The sequence below is a fragment of the Somniosus microcephalus genome, chromosome 3, assembly GCF_052327205.1.
Source record: "Somniosus microcephalus isolate GS21.2 chromosome 3, FLI_Smic_1.0, whole genome shotgun sequence".
NCBI lineage: Eukaryota > Metazoa > Chordata > Chondrichthyes > Squaliformes > Somniosidae > Somniosus > Somniosus microcephalus.
In genome coordinates this window covers 244635595-244658710 of record NC_140989.1, presented here as the reverse complement: position 1 = coordinate 244658710, position 23116 = coordinate 244635595, and the positions used below count along the sequence as shown (strand labels likewise).

Below are 23116 nucleotides of genomic sequence, written 5' to 3'. Positions count from 1 at the left end.
CAAACCCGCCTCCCCAGGGCTGGCAAAATTGCCCCCAGAGACTCAGAGCAACTAGGGATGAACAATAAATGAATCCTTACCAGTGTCACCCACAACCCAAGAACAACAAAAAAAAAGTAAGTTAGAAAAAAATAAAAGGAAAAACCACCTGATGGAGAGGTCAGCCTGAGAGAAACAAAGAAGGAATTGGGAAAAACTAACAATTGGGTAGAGGAAGAAAAGAAATATGAGACAGGCTGAAAAGCTTCAGTAAAACCACAAGAAAAAGAATCAGAAACAAGGATGAGCAAAGAAACTGAGAGAAGACCAACAACATGAGAGAAAAAGTTATAAATGTTCCAGTATAACATTTATACAGAAACCCATATACAGGTAATTAAAAACACAGAGGTCTTGGAATCACCTTGTGGGATACTAGTGTAAAGAAAGGAAGAACTTGCATTTATATAGCACCTTTCACTACCTCAGGATAAAGCACTTAGTATATCATTACAGATTATTGGAGGGATCAGACGGAGGGCAAATGCGAGGCAGTCTAAGATGGGTTTACAGTGCAGGGGCTAACATAGACATAGAAATATAGAAGATAGGAGCAGGAGTAGGCCATTCAGCCCCTCTAGCCTGCTCTGCCATTCAATGCGATCATGGCTGATCATCCAAATTCAGTACCCTGTCCCTGCTTTCTCCCCATACCCCTTGATCCCTTTAGCCTTAAGAAATATATCCAACTCCTTCTTGAATATATTTAATGAATTGGCCTCTACTGCCTTCTGTGGTAGAGAATTCCACAGGTTCACCACTCTCTGGGTGAAGAAATTCCTCCTCATTTCTGTCCTAAATGGCTTACCCCTTATCCTTAGACTATGACCCCTGGTTCTGGACTCCCCGACCATCGGGAACATCCTTCCTGCATCTAGTCTGTCCAGTCCTGTCAGAATTTTATAAGTTTCAATGAGATCCCCTCTCATTCTTCTAAACTCCAGCGAGTATAAGCCCAATCGACCCAATCTCTCCTCATACGTCATTCCTGCCATCCCAGGTATCAGCCTGGTGAATTTTCGCTGAACTCCTTCCATGGCAAGAACATCCTTCCTCAGATAAGGCGACCAAAACTGCACACAATACTCAAGATGTGGTCTCACCAAGGCCCTGTACAACTGCAGCAAGACATCCTTGTTCCTGTTCTCAAACCCTCTCGCTACAAAGGCCAACATACCATTTGCCTTCTTAACCGCCTGCTGCACCTGCATGCTTACCTTCAGCGACTGGTGCACAAGGCCACCCAGGTCTCATTGCACTTCCCCTTCTCCCAATCTATTCCCATTCAGATAATAATCTGCCTTCCTGGTTTTGACACCAAAGTGGATAACTTCACATTTATCCACGTTATATTGCATCTGCCATGCTTCTGCCCATTCACCCAACCTGTCCAAATCATTCTGGAGTTTCTCGGTATCCTCCTCGCAGCACACACGCCCACCCAGCTTTGTGTCATCTGCAAACTTGGAGATATTACATCTAGTTCCCTCGTCTAGATCATTAATATATATTGTGAATAGCTGGGGTCCAAGGACCGATCTCTGCGGTACCCCACTAGTCACTGCCTGCCACTCGGAAAAAGACTTGTTTATTCCAACTCTTTGCTTTCTATCTGCCAACCAGTTCTCTATCTAAGTCAATACCTTGCCCCCAATCCCATGTGCCTTAACTTTACACGCTCATCTCTTATGCAGGACCTTATCGAAAGCCTTTTGAAAGTCCAAGTACACCACATCCACTGGTTCTCCCTTATCTATTTTACCAGTTACATCCTCAAAAAATTCCAGTAGATTAGTCAAGCACGATTTACCTTTTGTAAATCCATGTTGACTTTGTCCGATCCTGTCACTGTTTTCCAAGTGCTCTGCTATTACATCCTTTATAATGGACTCTAGCATTTTCCCCACTACCGATGTCAGGCTTACCGGTCTGTAATTCCCTGTTTTCTCTCTACCACCTTTTTTGAATAGTGGGGTAACATTAGCTACCCTCCAATCCATGGTTACTGTTCCAGATTCCATTGAATGTTGGAAGATGATCAGCAATGCATCTACTATTTCTAGGGCCACTTCCTTAAGTACCCTAGGATGTAGATTATCAGGCCCTGGGGATTTATCGGCCTTCAATCCCGTGAATTTCCCTAACACCATTTCCCTACAAATACTGATTTCTTTCAGTTCCTCCCTTTCATCAGATCCTATGTTCCCCGACATCTCTGGGAGGTTATTTGAGTCCTCCTTTGTGAAGACAGAACCAAAATATGTATTTAATTGGTCTGCCATTTCTTTGTTCCCCATTATAAATTCCCCTGATTCTGACTGCAAGGGGCCTATGCTTGACTTCACCAATCTTTTTCTCTTCACATATTTATAAAAGCTTTTACAGTCAGTTTTTATGTTCCCTGAAAGCTTACTCTCATATTCTATTTTCCCCTTAATTAATCCCTTTGTCCTCCTTTGTTGAATCCTAAACTGCTCCCAATCCTCAGGTTTACTGCTTTTTCTGGCCAATTTATATGTCCTCTCCTTGGATCTTAAGCTATCCCTAATTTCCATTGTTAGCCACGGTTGAGTCACCTTTTTTGTTTTATTTTTATGCCAAACTGGGATGAACAAATTCTGTAGTTCATCCATGCGGTCTTTGAATGTTTGCCATTGCCTATCCACCGTCAACCCTTTGAGTGACCTTCCCCAATCAATCCTACCCAACCCGCACCTCATACCATCGTAGTTTCCTTTATTTAAAGTCAGGACCCTAGTCTCTGAGTCAACTACTTCATTCTCCATCTTAATGAAGAATTCTATCATATTATGATCGCTCCGACCCAAGGGGCCTCGTAACACAAGATTGCTAATTAATCCTTTCTCATTACATAATACCCTGTCTAACATGGCCTGATCTCTGGTTGGTTCCTCGACATATTGGTCCAGGAAACCATCCCGTAAACACTCCAGGAATTCCTCCTCCACAGTATTGTTACTAATTTGGTTAGCCCAATCTATATGTAGATTAAAGTCACCCATGATGACTACTGTGCCCTTATTGCACACTTCTCTAATTTCCCTTTTAATGCCATCCCCAACCTCCGCATTACTGTTTGGAGGTCTATATACCACTCCCACTAACGTTTTCTGCCCCTTGGTATTTCTCAGTTCTACCCATACAGATTCCACATCATCAGAGCTAATATCCTTCCTTACAATTGTGTTAATCCCTTCTTTAACCAGCAATGCTACCCCACCTCCCTTTCCTTTTTGCCTATCTTTCCTGAATATTGAATACCCCTGGATGTTGAGTTCCCAGCCTTGGCCACCCTGGAGCCATGTCTCCGTAATCCCAATCAAATCATATTCGTTTACCTCTATTTGCGTAGCTAATTCATCCACCTTATTACGAATGCTCCTCGCATTAAGACACAAAGCCTTCTGGATTGTTTTTCTAATGCTCTTAGACCTATTAGAATTATTATTTACTGTGGCCATGTTTGATTTAAACCGTTGATTTCTCTGACTGCCACTTTTGTTTTTCTCCTTCCTATCTTTTGCTTTTATCCTTGTTTCCCTTTCCTCTGTCTCCCTGCTCAGGTTCCCAGCCCCCTGCCATTTTAGTTTAAACCCTCCCCCAGAGCACTAGCAAACACTCCCCCTCGGACATTGGTCCCAGCCCTGCCCAGGGCAAACCGTCCTGTTTGTACTGGTCCCACCTCCCCCAGAGCCGGTTCCAATGTCCCAGTAATTTGAATTCCTCCCCCTTGCACCATTCCTCTAGCCATGTATTCATCTGAAATATCCTTCTATTTCTACTCTGACTAGCACGTGGCACTGGTAGCAATCCTGAGATTACTACCGTTGAGGTCCTATTTTTTAATTTACCTCCTAACTCCCTATATTCAGCTTTTAGGACCTCATCCCATTTTTTACCTATATCGTTGGTACCTATATGCACAACGACAACTGGCTGTTCACCCTCCCCTTCCAAAATGTTCTGCAGCCGCTCTGAGACATCCTTGACCCTTGCACCAGGGAGGCAACATACCATCCTGGAGTCTCGTTTGTGGCCGCAGAAACGCCTATCTATTCCCTTTACAATAGAATCCCCTATTACTATAGCTCTACCCCTCTTTTTCCTCCCGTCCTGTGCAGCAGAGCCACCCCTGGTGCCAGGAAGTTGGCTGCTGCTGCCTTCCTCTGATAAGCCATCCCCCTCAACAGTACTCAAAGTGGTATATCTGTTTGAGAGGGGAATGTCCACAGGGGACTCCTGCACTACCTGCCTGCACCTACTACTCTGTCTGTTGGTCACCCCTTCCCTTTCTGCCTGTCCAACCTTTACCTGCGGTGTGACCAACACTGCTTAAACGTGATAACCACGACGTCGTCAGCATCGCAAATGGTCCAGTATGTATCCAGTCGCAGCTCCAGCGCCGCAATGCGGTCTGCCAGTAACTGCAGCTGGACACACTTCCTGCACACATGGTTGTCAGGGACACTGGAAGTGTCCCTGAGTTCCCACATAGCGCAGGAGGAGCATACCATGGGGCCGGGCTCTCCTGCCATGACTTACCCTTTAATTAATTGAAATTAAATTAAATCAAATCAATCCCACCAAATACACTACAGTTAAATGATATATTTAAGAGCCCTGGTTTAACAACAGTCCCCGCTACACCACAGAGAACCTAGAAACTATAAACCAGAGTTAAAGTTTAAAAAGAGAGAAATACTCACCAACCAATCACTTACCTGCTTTCTGGTGATGTCACACTTCGATTACTTTTTACTTCTCTACCTCTCTCTGAGTTCTGAGATTGGAGATTGGTAAGCCTACCTGAGCCTCGCCGCTGCTTTTAAACCTCGTCGCCGCTCTGAGGCCTACCTGAGCCTCGCCGCTGCTTTTAAACCTCGCCGCCGCCTCGTCTCCCGCAGGTCCACCGCTGCCGCCGCTCTGAGGCCTACCTGAGCCTCGCCGCTGCTTTTAAACCTCGCCGCCGCCTCGTCTCCCGCAGGTCCACCGCTGCCGCCGCTCTGAGGCCTACCTGAGCCTTGCCGCTGCTTTTAAACCTCGTCGCTGCTCTGAGGCCTACCTGAGCCTCGCCGCTGCTTTTAAACCTCGCCGCCGCCTCGTCTCCTGCAGGTCCGCCGCTGCCGCCGCTCTGAGGCCTACCTGAACCTCGCCGCTGCTTTTAAACCTCGCCACCGCCTCGTCTCCCGTAGGTACGCCACTGCCGCCGCTCTAAAACTTGAGTAACGCTCCATTTGGGGCACTAATTTCTCCGGGGCGCTACTTTTAGCACCCCGGAAAAATTAGCACCCCCACGCAGGAAATTCACCAGTAGTGCCCCAAGAGGGAAGCGGGGTGCTACTGGAAGTGCCCCGCATCCCTCTTGGGGTGTTGCATGGGAATATCACGGTGCTACGTGCCGCGGTATTGCAGGCCTTCCTCCCCTTCTTAAAGGGGAGGAGCCTTGCGCAGCGCGACCCTGGGCCCCTGGGGATCGGGAGTGCCAGCAAAAGAGCCCGGCACTCTAGAGAAGTGCCGGGCTCTTGGAGCACAGGCAGCACTCTGCAGTGGGGGTGGGGGGGGCGGCATTCAGAAGGCTGGGGACGGGAGCGCAGGCAGGTGCTGGCAGGCGGCCAGCAACAAAAATGCCCACCCTGCACCTTGACTTTAAATAGCGCCTCCCTGGCTGCAGGTAGGCCCCCCGACCCCGTCGGACATAGCGTCCGGCGGTAAGTCAGGGGGCGCTCCCGAAGATCGCGGCTGAGGTGCGAGTGGGGTGCTGCGCACGGCGATGATGTCATCACCCGCAGCGCCACGAGGCGCTACCGGTTAGCGCCGCCACTAACCTCCCACTGAATTTCGCGGGAGGTGTTACCGGCGTCGTGCCCGGGCGCTAGTTGCAAAGCAACTGAAATTTTACCCCCATGTATGTAAATACACGTTGCGTGGTAAATAAGGTTGGTGAGCTGCAGGCACAAGTCACCACGTGGGACTATGATGTGGTGGCGATAACAGAGACCTGGCTCAAAGAACTGGAAAATTGTGAACTTAATATTCCTGGCTACAAGGCATTTAGGAAAGATAAGGAAGAAAAAAAAGGAGGGGTGGCAATTTTGATCAAAGAGACCATTATAGCACTGGAAAGGAATGATGTAGTTGAGGGGTCAAAGACAGTCTATTTGGTTAGAGGTAAGGAACAACAGAAGCAATGTTTTCCCAATTTTTGGGGGTATGTGGCCCCTTTAAGTGGCTGCACGGCCTGGTCACAGTTTCGTGCATGCGCAAAATTGAACATTGGACGGGCAGACAGCCGTGCGGCTGTGCAGCTTAGAAGGAACGTTGAATAGAGGAGCTATTACACTGCTGGGTGTATACTATAGGCCACCAAATAGTGGGAAGGAGATAGAGAAGCAAATTTGCAGGCAAATGACAGAAAGATGCAAGAACTATAGAGTAGTTCAATTATCCTAATTTAGACTGGGATAGTACCAGTGTAAAGGGCAGAGAGTGGGAGAAATTCTTGAAATGTGTACAAGAGATCTTTCCTGATCAGTGTGTTTCCAGCCCAATGAGTGCTGGATCTAGTTCAGGAGAATGAAATGGGGCAAGTGGAGCATGTTTCAGTGGGAGAGCATTTGGGGAACAGTGATCATAATATCATCAGGTTTAGAATAGTTATGGAAAAGGACAAGGAACAATCAAGTGTAAAAATACATAACTGGAGGAAGACTAACTGCAATGAGTTGAAAAGGGATCTGGCCCATGTGGATTGGAATCAAAAATTGGTAGGCAAAACAGTAATTGAACAATGGGAAGCCTTCAAGGAGGAGTTGGTTTGGATACACGACACATTCACAGGAGGGGCAAAGGAAGGGCATCCAAAGCTAGAGCTCCCTGGATGATTAAAGATCTTGGCCTAGAAATTGGACATCGGCAAAAATCTGCCAATGTCACCGCAGCCTCAGGTTTACGGCCTCTAAAAATGGCCACAGCACTACTGGGCAAAAATTCGCATCGGGGGCTAAATATTTTTAGCCCAGCACTAACTTACAGTGTAACGCCATCCTGGTGGTATTAGTGGAGGCATTCGACCCAAAGTTCGTGTCCAGGAGCAACGTTCCAGTTTCTCACAGCCTCTGGGAGTGAGGCTGTGGAGTTCGCAAGGAATTATGGGCAATTAAAAGGGCTATGAATTGAAGGGGCAATGCACTCAGAACTAATAAAATTATAATGAAGTGAAAAAATGCAGTTTTAAGCCCTTACTGCCTTTCAAAAAAAAATTAACCATTAAAAAGAAGTCCCAAATGGGATTCTTCAGTACTTAAAGCTGAATCCCTTTCCGAACCTCAAAAAATGGTAAAAGTGCTTCAGCACTAACATAAATGGCTCAGCAAGCCAGGGAAGGGGCACCCAGGGTCTCACATGCAACACTCCCGATTTGTGCGGGGAGTCAACACTGCAAGAGAGGTCCTCTACCCACAGGGGCCAGGAGGCCCTCCAGAAAGAATGATGTGGAATCACTTCACTGAGGCTATCACTGCCAGCAGTATCACCCCCACCACTTGGCTCCAGTGCCCAAAGAAGACCACTGGTCAAGGTCAGTGAATGCATCTTCAAAAGCCGTCTCCTACCAGCTGACGGAAGAGTGGCTGCCGCTTTCTCGCCATTACGCTGCGCAAACGGGTGGCACAAACCACCCGAATTTCTAGGCAATAAGGGTTAAAATGAGACAGAAAAAGGAGACTCATGCCAATTGTAAGGTTCATAATACAGTAGAGAACAAAGCTGAATATAGAAAGTGCAGAGGAGATCAAAAAAAGGGAATAAGAGGGACAAAGAGAGAGTATGAGAATTAGATTAGAGGCTAACATAAAAGGGAACACAAAAGTCTTTTATAAACATAAAAATAGTAAAAGGGTAGTCAAAGGAAGGGTGGGGCCAATTAGGGACCAAAAAGGAGATCTTGTGGAGGCAGAGGGCATGACTGATGTGATAAATGAGTACTTTGCATCGGTCTTCACTGGAGAGGAGGATGCTGCCAGTGTAGCAGTAAAGGAGGAGGTAGTAGCGATATTGGATAGGATAAAAATAGATAAAAAGATATTTAAAAGACTGGCAGTGCTCAAATTAGAAAAGTCACCTGGTCCAGATGGGATGCATCCTAGGTTACTGAGGGAAGTAAGGGTGGAAATTCTGGAGGCTCTGGCCACAATCTTCCAATCTTCCTTGGATATGGGGGTGGTGCCGGAAGACCGGAGGATTGCAAATGTTACACCCCTGTTTAAAAAAGGGGAGAGGGATAAACCTGGTAACTACAGGCCAGTCAGCCTAAAGTTGATAGTGGGATAACTTTTAGAGACAATAACCCGGGATTTAATTAATTGGCATTTGGAAAAACATGGGCAAATAAATGAAAGTCAGCACTGTTTTCTTAAAGGCAAATCTTGTTTGACTAACTTGATCGAGTTCTTTGATGAAGTAATGGAGAAGGTTGATGAGGGTAGTGCAGTTGATGTGCCTATAGACTTTCAAAAGGCATTTGACAAAGTACCACATAATAGACTTGTTAGCAAAATTAAAGCCCATGGGATTAAAGGGACAGTGGCAGTGTCTATATAAAATTGTCTAAGGGACAGAAAGCAGAGCGTAGTGGTGAATGGTTGTTTTTCATACTAGAGAGAGGTATACAGTGGTGTTCCCCAGGGGTCGGTATTAGGACCACTGCTCTTTTTGATATATTCATGAGCTGGACTTGGGTATACAGGGCACCATTTCAAAGTTTGCAACTGACACAAAACTCGGAAATGTATTAATCAATGATGAGGATATTAACAGACTTCAGGAGCACATAGACAGACTATTGAAATGGGCAGACACATGGCAGATTAAATTTAATGCAGAGAAGTGTGAAGTGATACATTTTGATAGGAGAGGCAATGTAAACTACTGTAAATGGTACAATTTTAAAGGGGGTGCAGGAACAGAGAGACCTGGGGGTGTAGGTACACAAATCTTCGAAGGTGGCAGGACAAGTTGAGAAGGCTGTTAAAAAAAAGTATATGGGATTGTTGGCTTTATTAATGGAGACCAAGGGCTGGATTTTCATTGAGGAGGTGGGTAGGAGGCGGGACTACAGCTTTCGGGGTTGTAGTCCCGCCTCCATTGAGTTGTAGCCAACCCACGCGATTTTGACTTGACTGACCTTGTTGAGCCCACCCAGCGAGCTCAGCAGGCCAATTAAGGGCCACCCGGCAACAGGTGATGTCACAGATTGACATTTCATCTGTCAAGACCTTTTGACAGATGAAATATCAGCGTTTGACAGCTGTTTGAAGCTGTCAAACACTGACAATCTGTACTCTAAGTTAATTCCTTCCTCTCAGGCTGATTTAGAGATCTCTCTGGAACAGAAAGCTGAATGCTGCAATTTGACAGATCGTGGCCATTCTGCTTTTTGTGCCGGTGGGATGAGGGACTCCCAAGACCTGAAGGAAGGAAGGCTATAAAGGTAAGTAGAACTTCTTTAAACACTTTAAACACACCAAACACACTTACCTCTTCACTCATGTACCCATCACTCACCTGAACACCGGACATCTCGAACCCTCCAAGCCCTTCATCCCGACGGCCCACCTCGCTAACTTGGCGTGGTCTGGAACCGTCAGGAATCCCACATTTCACCAATGAAAATAGGGATTAGGCTAAAAACTGCCTGTTAATTACATGTTAACAGGCAGTTAATTGGCACAATCCCCTTCCCGCCTCGGGAAGGCGGGTCCCAGTGCGGGTCGTGTACCCGCCTCCTTTGAAACTGGCATGGAGGCGGGTTGGGGACAGGATGGGTTCGTGCCCCCCGATTTCGGGATTTTAACCCCCCACACACCTCCAATTCTGCCTCCACGGCCCATAGAGTACAAAAGCAAGGAAGTTATGCTAAACCTGTATAAAACATGGGGTAGGTCTCAGCTGGAGTATTGTGTTCAATTCTGGGCACCACACCTTAGGAAGGATGTCAAGGCCTTAGAGAGGGTGCAAAGAGGTTTACTAGAATGGTACCAGGGATGAGGGACTTCAGTTATGCGGAGAGACTGGAGAAGCTGGGGCTGTTCTCTTTGGAACAGAGAAGCTTAAGAGGAGATTTGACTGAGGTGTTCAATATCATGAATGGTTTTCATAGAGTAAATAAGGAGAAACTGTTTCCATTGATAGATGGGTCAGTAAACAGAGGACACAGATTGAAGGTGATTGGCGACATGAGCAGAATTCTTTTTACGCAGTGAGTTGTTATGATCTGGAATGCACTGCCTGAAAGGGTGGTGGAAGCAGATTCAATAATAACTTTCAAAAGGAAATACTTGAAGGGAAACAAATTACAGGACTATGAGGAAAGAGCAGGGGAGTAGAACTAATTGGCTAGCTCTACCAAAGAGGCAGCACAGGCACGATGAGCTGAACTGCCTCCTTCTGTACTGCATCATTCTATGATTCGAATGTCTCCGTTAAAATAGACTAAGGAATTTCATGGGTAATTTTCTGATTTTGTGCTCACCTCAGAGAGCCTCGCCCACTGGGAGGGCATACTGGAAATACCAGCATCCTGAACCCTAATTTCCAATATGTGCTACTGGCAAGCAAGGCTCCATGCTGGGTTGGCAAAGCTGGCTGATGACTCATTTCAGACAAAGTTACCCACTTCGTACACAAATATCCCACAGCATAATTTCAAAGCCATAGAGTTTAGAATAGTCACAATTTTATTGGTCCATAATGTGCGGTCAGCAGCGAAGCAAAGGCGTTCGTCGCTGGCCCTGAAGAAAGCTGCCCACAGAGATCTCGCGATCTCACGATCTCTGTGGCGAGAAGTTTCCCTTTTTCGACGTTCAATTGATTTCAGCGCTCTGTAGTGGGAATCCCTAGTGCGATGCTGCTGTGATGTCAACAAGCTATCTAAGCAGCCAATTACATTGCAGAATTCTCACAGATCGGAAACCAGGAAATGAGAACCTGCTTTTATCCGGACTTTTTAAAAATGTTACAGAGAGCGAAACAAAGATTGGGACTCTTAAAGTTTTTTAAAAATTGTAATTTTTATAATAATGGAGAAATTTGACACTCCACAAATATAAAAATTAGTTTTTCAGGGCCAGAACGTTTTTTTAACCTGTCAATACGCTGTTAAAACCCCAGTTACACCTAGTCCAACCAGGCTTAGCATTTAATGGGTTATTTAACAGCGATATTGTCGCGGAAAAGCCCAAGTTTTCGTTGGTTTCACTAATTACACTGATAGTGGGGGCGGGGAGGAGGGGGGGGGTGGGGGAGTGGGGGCGGGGAGGAGGGGGGGGGTGGGGGGGTGGGGGGCCCACAGCGTAGCCAGTGTCGGAGCAGTGAATGACTGACCGCAACTTCAGGATTTCCACGTTTAGATGCGCATGCGCTAAATCCTAAAAGTTGCGGTCAGTTTCAGAGGAGTAATGACAGCGAATGCTGTTAGTTCGTCGTCATAACCCACGGCAAATTCCGGGCCATTATGTCCATACTTGTTTCTTGTTATGCTTGTGGGGGTGTGTTTACAGGAAAAACACAGCAAAATGCAAGGAAACATAGAGGCCTAGAAATTCAGTTAAGGCCCGCCAGCAGGCTAACGCCCAAAAGTTAGCGCTGCGCGCGGAGCCAGGTGCGCCCGTCAGATATTCGGCTTTTGCGCCCCAAGTCGGAACCGGGCGCTATTCCAGGGTGTGCCCGCCCCCGCTTGGGGCGCTGAAACTGAATTTCTGCGCTGTAGGCCCCGCTGCGCCACCCGCTGCGGAGCGGCAGGCTGCGGTACTGCAGGCCTCCTCCTTCTCTTAAGGGGGAGGTGCCTGCAACAGCGAGATCGCCGCTGGATTGTGCCGGCAAATGAGCCCGGCACCACGGAGAAGTGCCGGGCTCGCGGAAAGCAGCCGGCAATGCCGCGGGGAGGGGGGGGGGGGTGGAGGAGGCCGGGGAAGGAGGTGCGGGCAGGCAGCCGCCGAAAAAGCGGCCGGCCGCACCTCCACCTTAAAACGCCCCAGTAGCGCAGCAGTACGGCCCCGTTTTTCAATCGCTGTTTGCGGCCGCTGCAGAAGAGGCGGCCGCAACTAAATATGGGGTTTGGGCCGGAAGCGGGGCGGAACCGGGGCACTGCGCACACCGATGACGTCATCGGTGTCGGCGCAGCGCTACCGGCTACCGCCGCCATTACCGCAGCGCTGAATATCAGCGCACCCTCTTACACTGGCGCAGAAACCCTATTTGGGCGGTAACTGGGCGCAAAGCCCACTGAATTTCTAGCCCAGAGAGTGAGCTCCAGGAACCATCTGGTTAGGGTATGGGAGTACAGATTGATAAATGGTTTCGAAATTGGCTACACAAATAATTAGTAAGTGTGTAGTATTTCCCAAACACTCTGAAAAGATGTAAGTATAGATATATATACACAGAGGACAGCCAGTTATGCCAATGTTTTCAGGCTAGCATGTAGATAGCTGGCCTTAGGGGGGTGATTTTGTCAATGGAGGCGGGACTCCCACTTGTTGGGTTTTAGTCCTGCCTCTATCAACTTCTGGCCAACCCACGCAATTTTCCCTTGATTGACCTTGTTGAGCCCGCCCAGCGGGCTTAGCAGGCCAATTAAGGGAAAGCCGGTTACAGCAAACGTCAGCGTATGACATTTCATCTGTCAAAAAGTTTTAAATTTTCATCATTTGACAGCTCTGTGAAGCTGCCAAACAGTGAAATTCTCTGTAGTTTGATGAGTACTTGTATTCAAGACTCATCAAACCTCTTTTGTGAGCAGAAATGAGATGGTTGTTGCCTTGGAGATTCATCTCTGCCGGTGAGATGCGAGACTCTCCACACCCCCAACTGTTGAAGCCGGCAGGACGAAACAAAGCAAAGTAAACATTTTCTATCACTTTCCACTCACTTCACATACTTACCTCTCCACAGTTGCACCCATCACTTACCTTCACAGCGCACTTTTGCACCCCTCCGACCCCTGCAGATGCCTCGGTGACCCTGGCGGGGTTTCACGACATCGGGAAGCCTGCGCCTCTGTTGGAAAAATGTGGATAATCCTCTTAACTGCCTGTTACCTACCTGTTAACAGGCAGTTAAGTGTCTGTAATCCCCTTCCCGCCTCCAGGAGATGGGACCCGTGGGCTACCCGCCTCCTGGGAAAATGGCACGGAGGCGGGTTGGGGGCAGGATGGGCACCCGCTCCCAGATTCTGCCATTTTTCCGGCAGTCCTACCTCCAAACCCGCCTCCCCAGGGCAGGCAAAATCGCATCCTAGGTGTCAACATTCTTACAAATTTCTATGACATACAGTGAGCTAGCATTTGGGAGTCGGGGGGTGGGGTGGGGGGAAGTGGGGGGAACATTGAGGTAAGGGGTCAGATCCTTACGATTGAAGAAAACAGAACTTTTTTTTGGGGGGGGAGGGTGGTAGTAGTTTGTCCAACTAACCTAAAGATTGCTGCATTTTATTTGATGCGCTCAGCTGATTTTTGCAATGTAGAACTTTCTGTACTGAAACGTCAACAGATCTGTGAAAAGCTGCCTTTAAAGGGAGATTAATAATGGTCACGATATATGCCAAGACAATGGGGGTGGGTGGGCGGTATTTAAACCCTACCCGCCCAGCGGAAACTGAGCTGGCGAGCGGGCAGTTGAAACTCTGAGTTACTTACCCTGGAGATCCCGCCCTTTCCAATTTTAAGTGAGGCTTCTGGACAGACGGCTAAGCTGGCCATCCAAAGCCAGCAGGGTCCTAACTCACATATGTTAATGGGGGTCTGATGCGCTGTGGGTCATCAGCAGCAGCAGAATTGTATTCAACCACAATCTGTAACCTCATGGCCCGGCATATCCCTCACTCTACCATTACCATCAAGCCGGGAGATCAACCCTGGTTTAACGAAGAGTGCAGGAGAGCATGCCGGGAACAGCACCAGGTATACCGGAAAATGAGGTGTCAACCTGGTGAGGCTACAACACAGGACTACTTGCATGCCAAACAACGGAAGCAACATGCGACAGACAGAGCTAAGCGATCTCACAACCATCGGATCAAATCAAAGCTCTGCAGTCCTGCCACATTCAGTCATGAGTGGTGGTGGACAATTAAACAGTTAACAGGAGGAGGAGGCTCCAAAAATATCCCCATCCTCAATGATGGGGGAGCCCAGCACGTGAGTGCAAAAGACAAGGCTGAAGCATTTGCAACTATCTTCAGCCAGAAGTGCCGAGTGGATGATCCATCTCGGCCTCCTCCTGAGGTCCCCAGCATCACAGATGCCAGTCTTCAGCCCATTCAATTCACTCCACGTGATGTCAAGAAATGGCTGAAGACACTGGATACTGCAAAGGCTATGGGCCCTGACAACATTCCGGCAATAGTACTGAAGACTTGTGCTCCAGAACTAGCTGCGCCCCTAGCCAAGCTGTTCCAGTACAGCTACAACACTGGTATCTACCCGGCAATGTGGAAAATTGCCCAAGTATGTCCTGTCTACAAAAAGCAGGACAAATCCGACCCGGCCAATTACCGTCCCATCAGTCTACTCTCAATCATCAGCAAAGTGATGGAAGGTGTCGTCGACAGTGCTATCAAGCGGCACTTACTCAGCAATAACCTGCTAACTGACGCCCAGTTTGGGTTCCGCCAGGGCCACTCAGCTCCTGACCTCATTACAGTCTTGGTCCAAACATGGACAAAAGAGCTGAACTCAAGAGGTGAGGTGAGAGTGACTGCCCTTGACATCAAGGCAGCATTTGATCGAGTGTGGCATCAAGGAGCCCTAGCAAAACTGAAGTCAATGGGAATCAAGGGGAAAACTCTCCATTGATGATGTCATTGGCGATTTTAACTGGCCTGAGCGGGGGAGCCAGCCATGGCTTGCCTCACCAGGTGAAGAGAACCTGGAGGCTGAAGAGGCTCTTCAGGCAAGTTCCTTTTACCTTTCATTACACCTCCTTAGATTTAAAGTTAAAACAAAGTTCTCAGGATTACCAAAGTTCCCACTTCATCCTAAGTGTTGCACGAATATCATTAAATATGACAGGTTCGTAAGCATCTGTACGTTTATACAATTCCAGGTAAATATTTTGCTACCTGATTCCTTCTGACTCCAGTATGACAGCTTGGTCCTTTACAGCTGGGATGGTGGGTAAAACAGTATTGTTGGAGCCAGACTTTCCTCTGGCTGGAGTTTTATTGTCTGGACACAGCCTTCTGAAACTGCTTACTGCTTTCTTCTTGGAATAACCTGGGAAATATTAAATAGGCTGTAAATGTAAGAGCCAGTCACAGTGGATGTACTGCACATTGGAAGGAAAAATAAATAACATACCTACTCCATTGCATTGCAACAATGCATTGTTGTTTTCTTAAAAGGGCAATGCCTTCCGAAATGATTAAAATAAAAATGATGTAAAAATATGCAGTTTTTAGCCCTTACAGCTCCTGAAAAAAAATGATCATTAAAAAGAATTCCCAAATGGAAGTCTTCAGCTCTGAATGCTGAATTCCCTTCCGCACCTAAAAAAAACTAGGAGAAGTGCTTCAGCACTAACACAAATGGCTCAGCAAGCCAGGGAAGGGGCACCCAGGGTCTCGCACACAGCACTCCAGCTTTGTGCAGGGGGTCAACACTGTAAGACAGGCCCTCTACCTACAGGGGCTAGGAGGCCCGCCAGAAAGAAGGATGTGGGACCAGATCACCGAGGCCGTCACTGCCAGCAGTGTTGCCCCCACTGTAATGTATGTACCTTTAAGGGGAGAACTACTTTTTACAGCTCCTGTATACTGTAGTACCGGCAGTGACCACACGTGTATATAAACCCTGAGTAGTGATCTGTACACTTAGTTCTAGAGTAACCCTCATTCAGTAAACACCTGTTGAATCGTTCCCTGCAGTCTGTTGTCTGATTATTGAAGGACACAACATTAAGATACACGGACCTAACATTGGTGACGAGGCAGATTCGAACCTACCTGCAACTCTGCATCACCTCCCAGGGATTCGCTCCTGGAGAACAGTGGAAGAAGGTCGAGTCCAGAAGCACGGGCATCGACCACGGGCAACCGCCCAGTCATCCAGCGGAGATTTGAGCATCGCAGGGGAGGCTGTCGAGAGCCAGGCTTGGCTTTCCAGTCACGGTGGTCCAGAGAAACGGGCTGGCAACAGGTACTGCGCAGACCCTTCCCGGACAGCGATGGGCTAGAGCCCGACCGAGCGGCACACAAAAAGGCCGAGCAGCGTCAATGGGGGAGAGAGAGAGGGCAGAGCGCACAGGGCGCAGCCGGTGTTCAGGACCGAGCGGCTTCAACGGGGGAGAGAGAGAAGAGAGAGAGCACAGTGCAGCCGGTGTTCAAGGGCCGAGCAGCTTCAACGGGGGAGAAAGGCGCGCAGGAAAATGCGAGGCGCTGCCATTGCCACGAGGACCGCAGAGAGTGGCGTTGGCAGCAGCGCAGGAGCAGCGCACGAAACCCACAGGGCGTCGCCATTTGCCACGAGGAACGCCGAGAGCGGCGTTGGCAGCAGGCGGGAGATGCCATTTTAAGCCACAGCGGGGAAGAAAGGAAAGCGCGGGAGACGTCATTTTAAGCCGCAGCGGGGAAGAAAGGAAAGCGCGGGAGACGCCATTTTAAGCCAGTCTAACCACACCCAAAAATGCCGAAGAGTGGCAGTATCACAGCGTTCGACAATGAAGTCGAAGATTGGACGACATATGTCGAACGCATAGAAGTATACTGCAAGGCGAATGAAGTGCCAGATGACAAGAAAGCGCTGGTATTGTTGAATTCAATAGGTGCAAAAATGTATGGCTTACTACGAAACCTAGTAACCCCAGAGAAGCCAGTAGAAAAGGATTTTGAAAACATAGTGTCAATCCTACAGGACCACTTAAACCCCACACCGCTGCTGATAGCAGAAAGATTTAAGTTTCACAAAAGGAACCAGCATAAAGATGAAAATAATGCTGAGTATTTAACGGAACTGCGCAAGCTATCGAAACACTGCCAGTTTGGAACAGGACTAGCAGATACTTTAAGGGACAAGTTTGTGTGTGGGCTTCAAAGTGAAGGAACCCAGAAACGGCTTCTATCAGAAAAGGATGTTACGCTGGACAAGGCTTTCAGCATTGCAGTATCATACGAAGCAGCAGCACGGGGCGCTGCAGAGATACAACGGAGACCGCAAGAATATGGCACAAATGAAATGTCATACGGAACAGTGAAGTGCTATCGCTGCGGTAGAACAACACATGACCATAATGATTGCTGGTTCAAGGACAAAGTGTGCAGACAGTGTGGAAAAGTAGGACACATAGCAAGAGTCTGCAGGTCGGGAAAGAAAACCAGCAGCAAGAAATCGCCACAGGAGAAGTACAAGAAGGTACATAAGGTGATGGAGAGTAGTTCAGACGAACAGAAGAGTGATACAGACTCCGGAAGCAAGGAGCTGGGTTGTCTGAAACTACATCATGTGATCAAAATGGAGGATCACCAAACTATCTGGGTCACGCTCAAGATAGCAGGAGTCCAAGTGAAAATGGAATTGGACACAGGATCAGCCCTAACAGTCATAAACCGAAGGGACTACAAGCGGCTATTCTCACATATACACTTGAGAAATACAAAGATTGTCTTGAAGACGTACACGGGGCAAAAAGTCTACCCCAAAGGAAAAATAAGGGTGAACGTTATATATAACGGCAAGGAAACACCAAAAATGGACCTATATGTATTGCCAGATGGAGGACCACCACTACTAGGACGTGAATGGATCCGGAAGATACAGCTAGATTGGCATTCCATACAGGCACTGACTGTGGCTGACAAAAAGGATGACGACGTCACACCTGGGCGACTGTCAAAGATCCTAACTGATGCAAAAGAAGTGTTCCAGCAAGGACTCAGAACACTAAAAGGCATGACAGCGATGATTAAAATTGAAGAAAACGCAAGCTCAAAATTTTTTAAGGCCAGACCGGTACCTTATGCGATCCGCCCAGCCGTCGAAGCAGAGCTGGAGAGTCTGGAACGTTCAGGTGTACTGTCCAAGGTAGACTGGAGTGAGTGGGCTACACCCATCGTCCCTCTGATGAAAAAGTCGTTGAGCAGCACGCCTGGGGAGTCAAGGAAGGTTCGCATCTGTGGGGACTTTAAGGTAACAGTGAAACCGGTCCTTCACACCGTACAATATCCACTTCTGTGGATTGAAGATATTTTCACCTCGCTATCTGGAGGGAAACGCTTCACTAAGATTGATCTGGCCCAGGCGTATCTGCAAATGGAGGTAGAAGAAGCATCAAAAAAACCTCACAATTAACACCCATAAAAGGTCTCTACCAATACAACCGGCTGGTATTCGGGGTAGCATCAGCTCCGGCTATTTGGCAGAGGGCAATGGAACAAGTCCTGCAAGGGATCCCAGGGACCCAGTGTTATTTGGACGACATCCTGGTCACGGGCGAAAATGACAGTGATCACCTTGCCAACCTGGAGCAGGTGCTCACTAGATTGCAGGAATATGGGCTCCGAGCTAACCGCCCCAAATGCGAGTTTTTTAGAAAACAGATCTCGTATTGTGGCCACGTTATCGATAAAGAGGGGTTACATAAGTCCCCAGAGAAGATTGAGGCAGTAGTCAAGGCTCCAGCACCGGAAAATGTGTCACAACTGAGGTCGTTCCTCGGGCTGGCAAACTACTACCATAAGTTCTTGCCAAATTTGTCTACAATACTACACCCACTGAACACCCTACTGCAAAATGGGGTGCCATGGAAGTGGAGTGATGAATGTAGACGAGCTTTCCAGAAGAGCAAAACACTAATCACATCGAAAGAGGTATTGGCCCATTACAACCCGGCATTACCAATTCGGTTGGCATGTGATGCGTCACCCTACGGCATTGTAGCGGTGCTGTCGCACAAATTCTCGGACGGCTCAGAGAGGCCAATAGCCTTTGCGTCACGATCACAAACCTCAGCCGAGCGTAACTACGCCCAGATTGACAGGGAGGCCCTCAGCCTAGTGTGAGGAGTGAAAAAGTTCAATCACTATCTGCACGGGCAGAAGTTCACCTTGCTGACTGACCACCAACCACTTGTCTCCATCTTTAATCCAAAGAAGGGTGTTCCGGTGATGACTGCGCAACGGCTACAAAGATGGTCCCTTTTTCTAGGGGCGCACCAATGCGAAATCGAGTATAAGGGCACGAAACAGCATGGAAACGCTGATGGGATATTACGCCTGCCACTGCCTACTGCGGAGGAAGCACCAGCAGTGGATCCTGTCGAAATATTTCATTCGACTATAATTGAATGCTTGCCAGTAACTAACGCTGGTATAGAGAAGGAGACCCGAAATGACCCGACACTGTCTCGGGTATATGATTTGACGGTGAAGGGATGGCCAGCACATGGTGACTCACTGTTGCCAGCATTCTCATCCAGAAGAGAACAGCTGTCAGTATGCCAGGGGACCTTGATGTGTGGATCCCGAGTGGTAATTCCACCCAAGTTAAGGGAGAGAGTGCTCAATGAGCTTCACGAAGGTCATCTGGGAGGGGTGAAAATGAAAAGCCTTGCTAGGGCTTATGTGTGGTGGCCGGGGATCGACCAGCAAATCGAGGACCTGACAAAGAGCTGCTCAGGATGCCAGAAGGTCCAAAATGCACCACCACATGCCCCTCTACACCCATGGGAGTGGCCCTCATCTTGTGCAGTAATCTTTTGTGTGGCACCTTGTCAAATGCCTTTTGGAAGTCCAAATACACCACATCCACTGGTTCCCCTTTATCCACCCTGTATGTTACGTCCTCAAAGAATTCGAGCAAATTTGTCAAACATGACTTCCCCTTCATAAAACTGTGCTGACTCTGTCCTATTAAATTATGTTTATCCAAATGCTCTGTTACTGTTTCCTTAATAATGGACTCCAACATTTTACCAATCACAGATGTTAGGCTAACTGGTCTATAGTTTCCAGATTTTTGTCTACTTCCCTTCTTAAATAAGGGTGTTACATTAGCAGTTTTCCAATCTGCCGGGACTTTTCCTGAGTCCAGGGAGTTTTGGAAAATAATCACCAATGCATCCACAATCCCTACCGCTACTTCTCTCAAGACCCTAAGATGTAGGCCATCAGGCCTGGGGGATTTATCCGCCTTAAGTCCCATTATTTTACCGAGTACCACCTCCTTAGTAATTTTAATCGTGTTTAGTTCCTCCCCCCCCCATTGCCCCCTGTTTGTCCATTGTTGGGATATTTTTAGTGTCCTCTACTGTAAAGACTGATACAAAATATTTGTTCAGCGTCTTTGCCATCTCCATGTTCCCCACCACTAGTTTCCCGGTCTCATCCTCTAAGGGACCAACGTTCACTTTAGCCACCCTTTTTCTTTTTATATAACTGTAGAAACTCTTGCTATCTGTTTTTATATTTTTTGCTAGTTTACTTTCATAATCTATCTTCCCTTTCTTAATTAATCTTTTAGTTATTCTTTGCTGGCTTTTAAATGCTTCCCAAGCTTTGATCCTCCCACTAGATTTGGCTATTTTATATGCTCTTGTTTTCAGTCGGATACTATCCTTTATTACTTTACTTAGCCACGGATGGCTGTCTTTTCTTTTACACCCCTTTTTCTTCACTGGAATATATTCAGGCCACTGGTCAAGGTCAGTGAATGCATCTTCAAAAGCCGACTCCTACCAACTGCACGATGCACGATTCCCCTCACCCCAATCACTCACTTACCAACAATCTGTACCAATCACGAGCTTCACCTCATTCCCTTGGAGGAGACGGTGCTGGCCATTCTTGGCAGGGACATGGCTGAGCTCTTGGCCAGTGGCGGGGCAGAAATGATACAAAATGCTGGTATCCTCATACGTTATCCTCTTTCTCGCATGCACCTCTTGCTTTCCCGCCCTCCCCGCACAACAAATTCATCTTTTTGTCTTCCTCATTTCACACACCCAAGAAATGCAGCCTGCCCAGCCAGTGGTTGGCCAAGAAGAGGGAGAGGAAAGTAAAGAAGATGAAGAAGAAGAAGAAATAGAAACACTCACTTGATTCGACACTCCCAGCCACCAGCTCCTCAAGGTCGACCAGCAAGGCCATTTGCAGTGTCCCCCACTGAAAGTCAGCAGCCTTCCACCAGCCATGCTGCAGCCACTGGGGTATCACTGCATGATGTCAGTAGGATAGGAAAGGGCACACACAAGACAATCACTAAGGGAATGCATAAGGGTGACGAGTTGATTTCTTGATGTCATATTGGATGGATAGATGTATAAAGTTGGATTGGAAAGTTTGCTTTGTGGTGGCTTTTATTTCAGCATTGTGGCCAAAAGGACACTGTGATGGTCAGTAACATAAGAACATAAGAAATAGGAGCAGGAGTAGGCCAATCGGCCCCTCGAGCCTGCTCCACCATTCAATAAGATCATGGCTGATCTGATCCTAACCTCAAATCTTCTATCACTCTGCATCCACCCGAACCCATGTGATCTCCCGGGAGAGGCGAAAAACCAGATAAAGACCCAATGGCCAATTTGGGAGAAAAAAATCTGGGAAATTCCTCTCCGACCCATCTAGGCGATCGAAATTCTTCCAGGAGATCACTCTGTCCCTATATTTTCTACAGTACTTACCTTCTGTAAAGGCGATCTCCACCCCAGCCAGGAACAGGAATAAAACCATCTCCTGAAATCTAACAGAATTAGAACACAGTAGGAGCAGAACAAGGCTACACGGCCCCTGGGCCCGCTCCACTACCCACAGGGCCATGACCATTCCGAACCCAGACTCATGTCCAATTTCCTGCCCGCTCCCCGTAACCCTTTATTCCCTTTACTTCTAGGAAACTATCTATTTCTGTTTTAAATTTATTTAATGATGTAGCTTCCACAGCTTTCTGGGGCAGCAAATTCCACAAACCTACCACCCTCTGAGTGAAGAAGTTTCTCCTCATCTCAGTTTTGAATGAGCAGCCCCTTATTTTAAGATTATGCCCCCTAGTTCTAGTTTCACCCATCATTGGGAACATCCTCACCGCATCCACCCGATCAAGCCCCTTCACAATCTTATATGTTTCAATAAGATCGCCTCTCATTCTTCTGAACTCCAATGAGTAGAGTCCCAATCTACTCAACCTCTCCTCATATGACCACCCCCTCATCCCCGGGATTAACCGAGTGAACCTTCTTTGTACTGACTCGAGAGCAAGTATGTCTTTTCTTAAGTATGGACACCAAAACTGTATGCAGTATTCCAGGTGCGGCCTCACCAATACCTTGTACAACTGCAGCAATACCTCCCTGTTTTTATATTCCAACCCCCTAGCAATAAAAGCCAACATTCCATTGGCCTTCTTAATCACTTGCTGCACCTGCATACTAACTTTTTGAGTTTCGTGCACCAGGACCCCCAGATCCCTTTGTACTACAGTACTTTCCAGTTTCTTGCCATTAAGATAATAACTTGCTCTATGATTTTTCCTGCCAAAGTGCATAACCTCACACTTTCCAGTATTGTATTCCATCTGCCAAATCTCTGCCCACTTACTTAGCCTGTCTATGTCCCTTTGCAGGTTTTTTATGTCCTCCTCACTCACTACTTTCCCTCCCATCTTTGTATCATCTGCAAACTTTGATATGTTACACTCGGTCCCCTCCTCCAAATCGTTAATATAGATTGTAAAGAGTTGGGGACCCAGCACTGACCCCTGCGGAACACCACTAGTTACTGGTTGCCAATCTGAGAACGAACCATTTATCCCAACTCTCTGCTTTCTGTTAGAGAGCCAATCCTCCACCCACGCCAGAATATTACCCCCAATCCCGTGATTTTTTATCTTGAGCAATAATCTTTTGTGTGGCACCTTGTCAAATGCCTTTTGGAAGTCTAAATACACTACGTCCACTGGTTCCCCTTTATCCACCCTGTATGTTACTTCCTCAAAAAACTCAAGCAAATTTGTTAAACATGACTTCCCCTTCATGAAACCATGCTGAGTTTGCCCTATTAAATTATGTTTATCCA

The 23116-nt window shown here is 47.5% G+C and overlaps 1 protein-coding gene across 2 annotated transcripts in view; it reads right to left on the bottom strand.

The window, feature by feature from the left end:
- ccdc190 (coiled-coil domain containing 190) overlaps positions 1-23116 on the bottom strand; it is a 51468-nt gene that overhangs the window by 8459 nt on the left and 19893 nt on the right. For both annotated transcript variants that reach the window (XM_085982296.1, XM_085982297.1), the window contains exon 3: positions 15176-15329. In XM_085982296.1, the coding sequence (XP_085838422.1) occupies positions 15176-15329 (154 nt within the window). The remainder of the gene's footprint in view (positions 1-15175; positions 15330-23116) is intronic.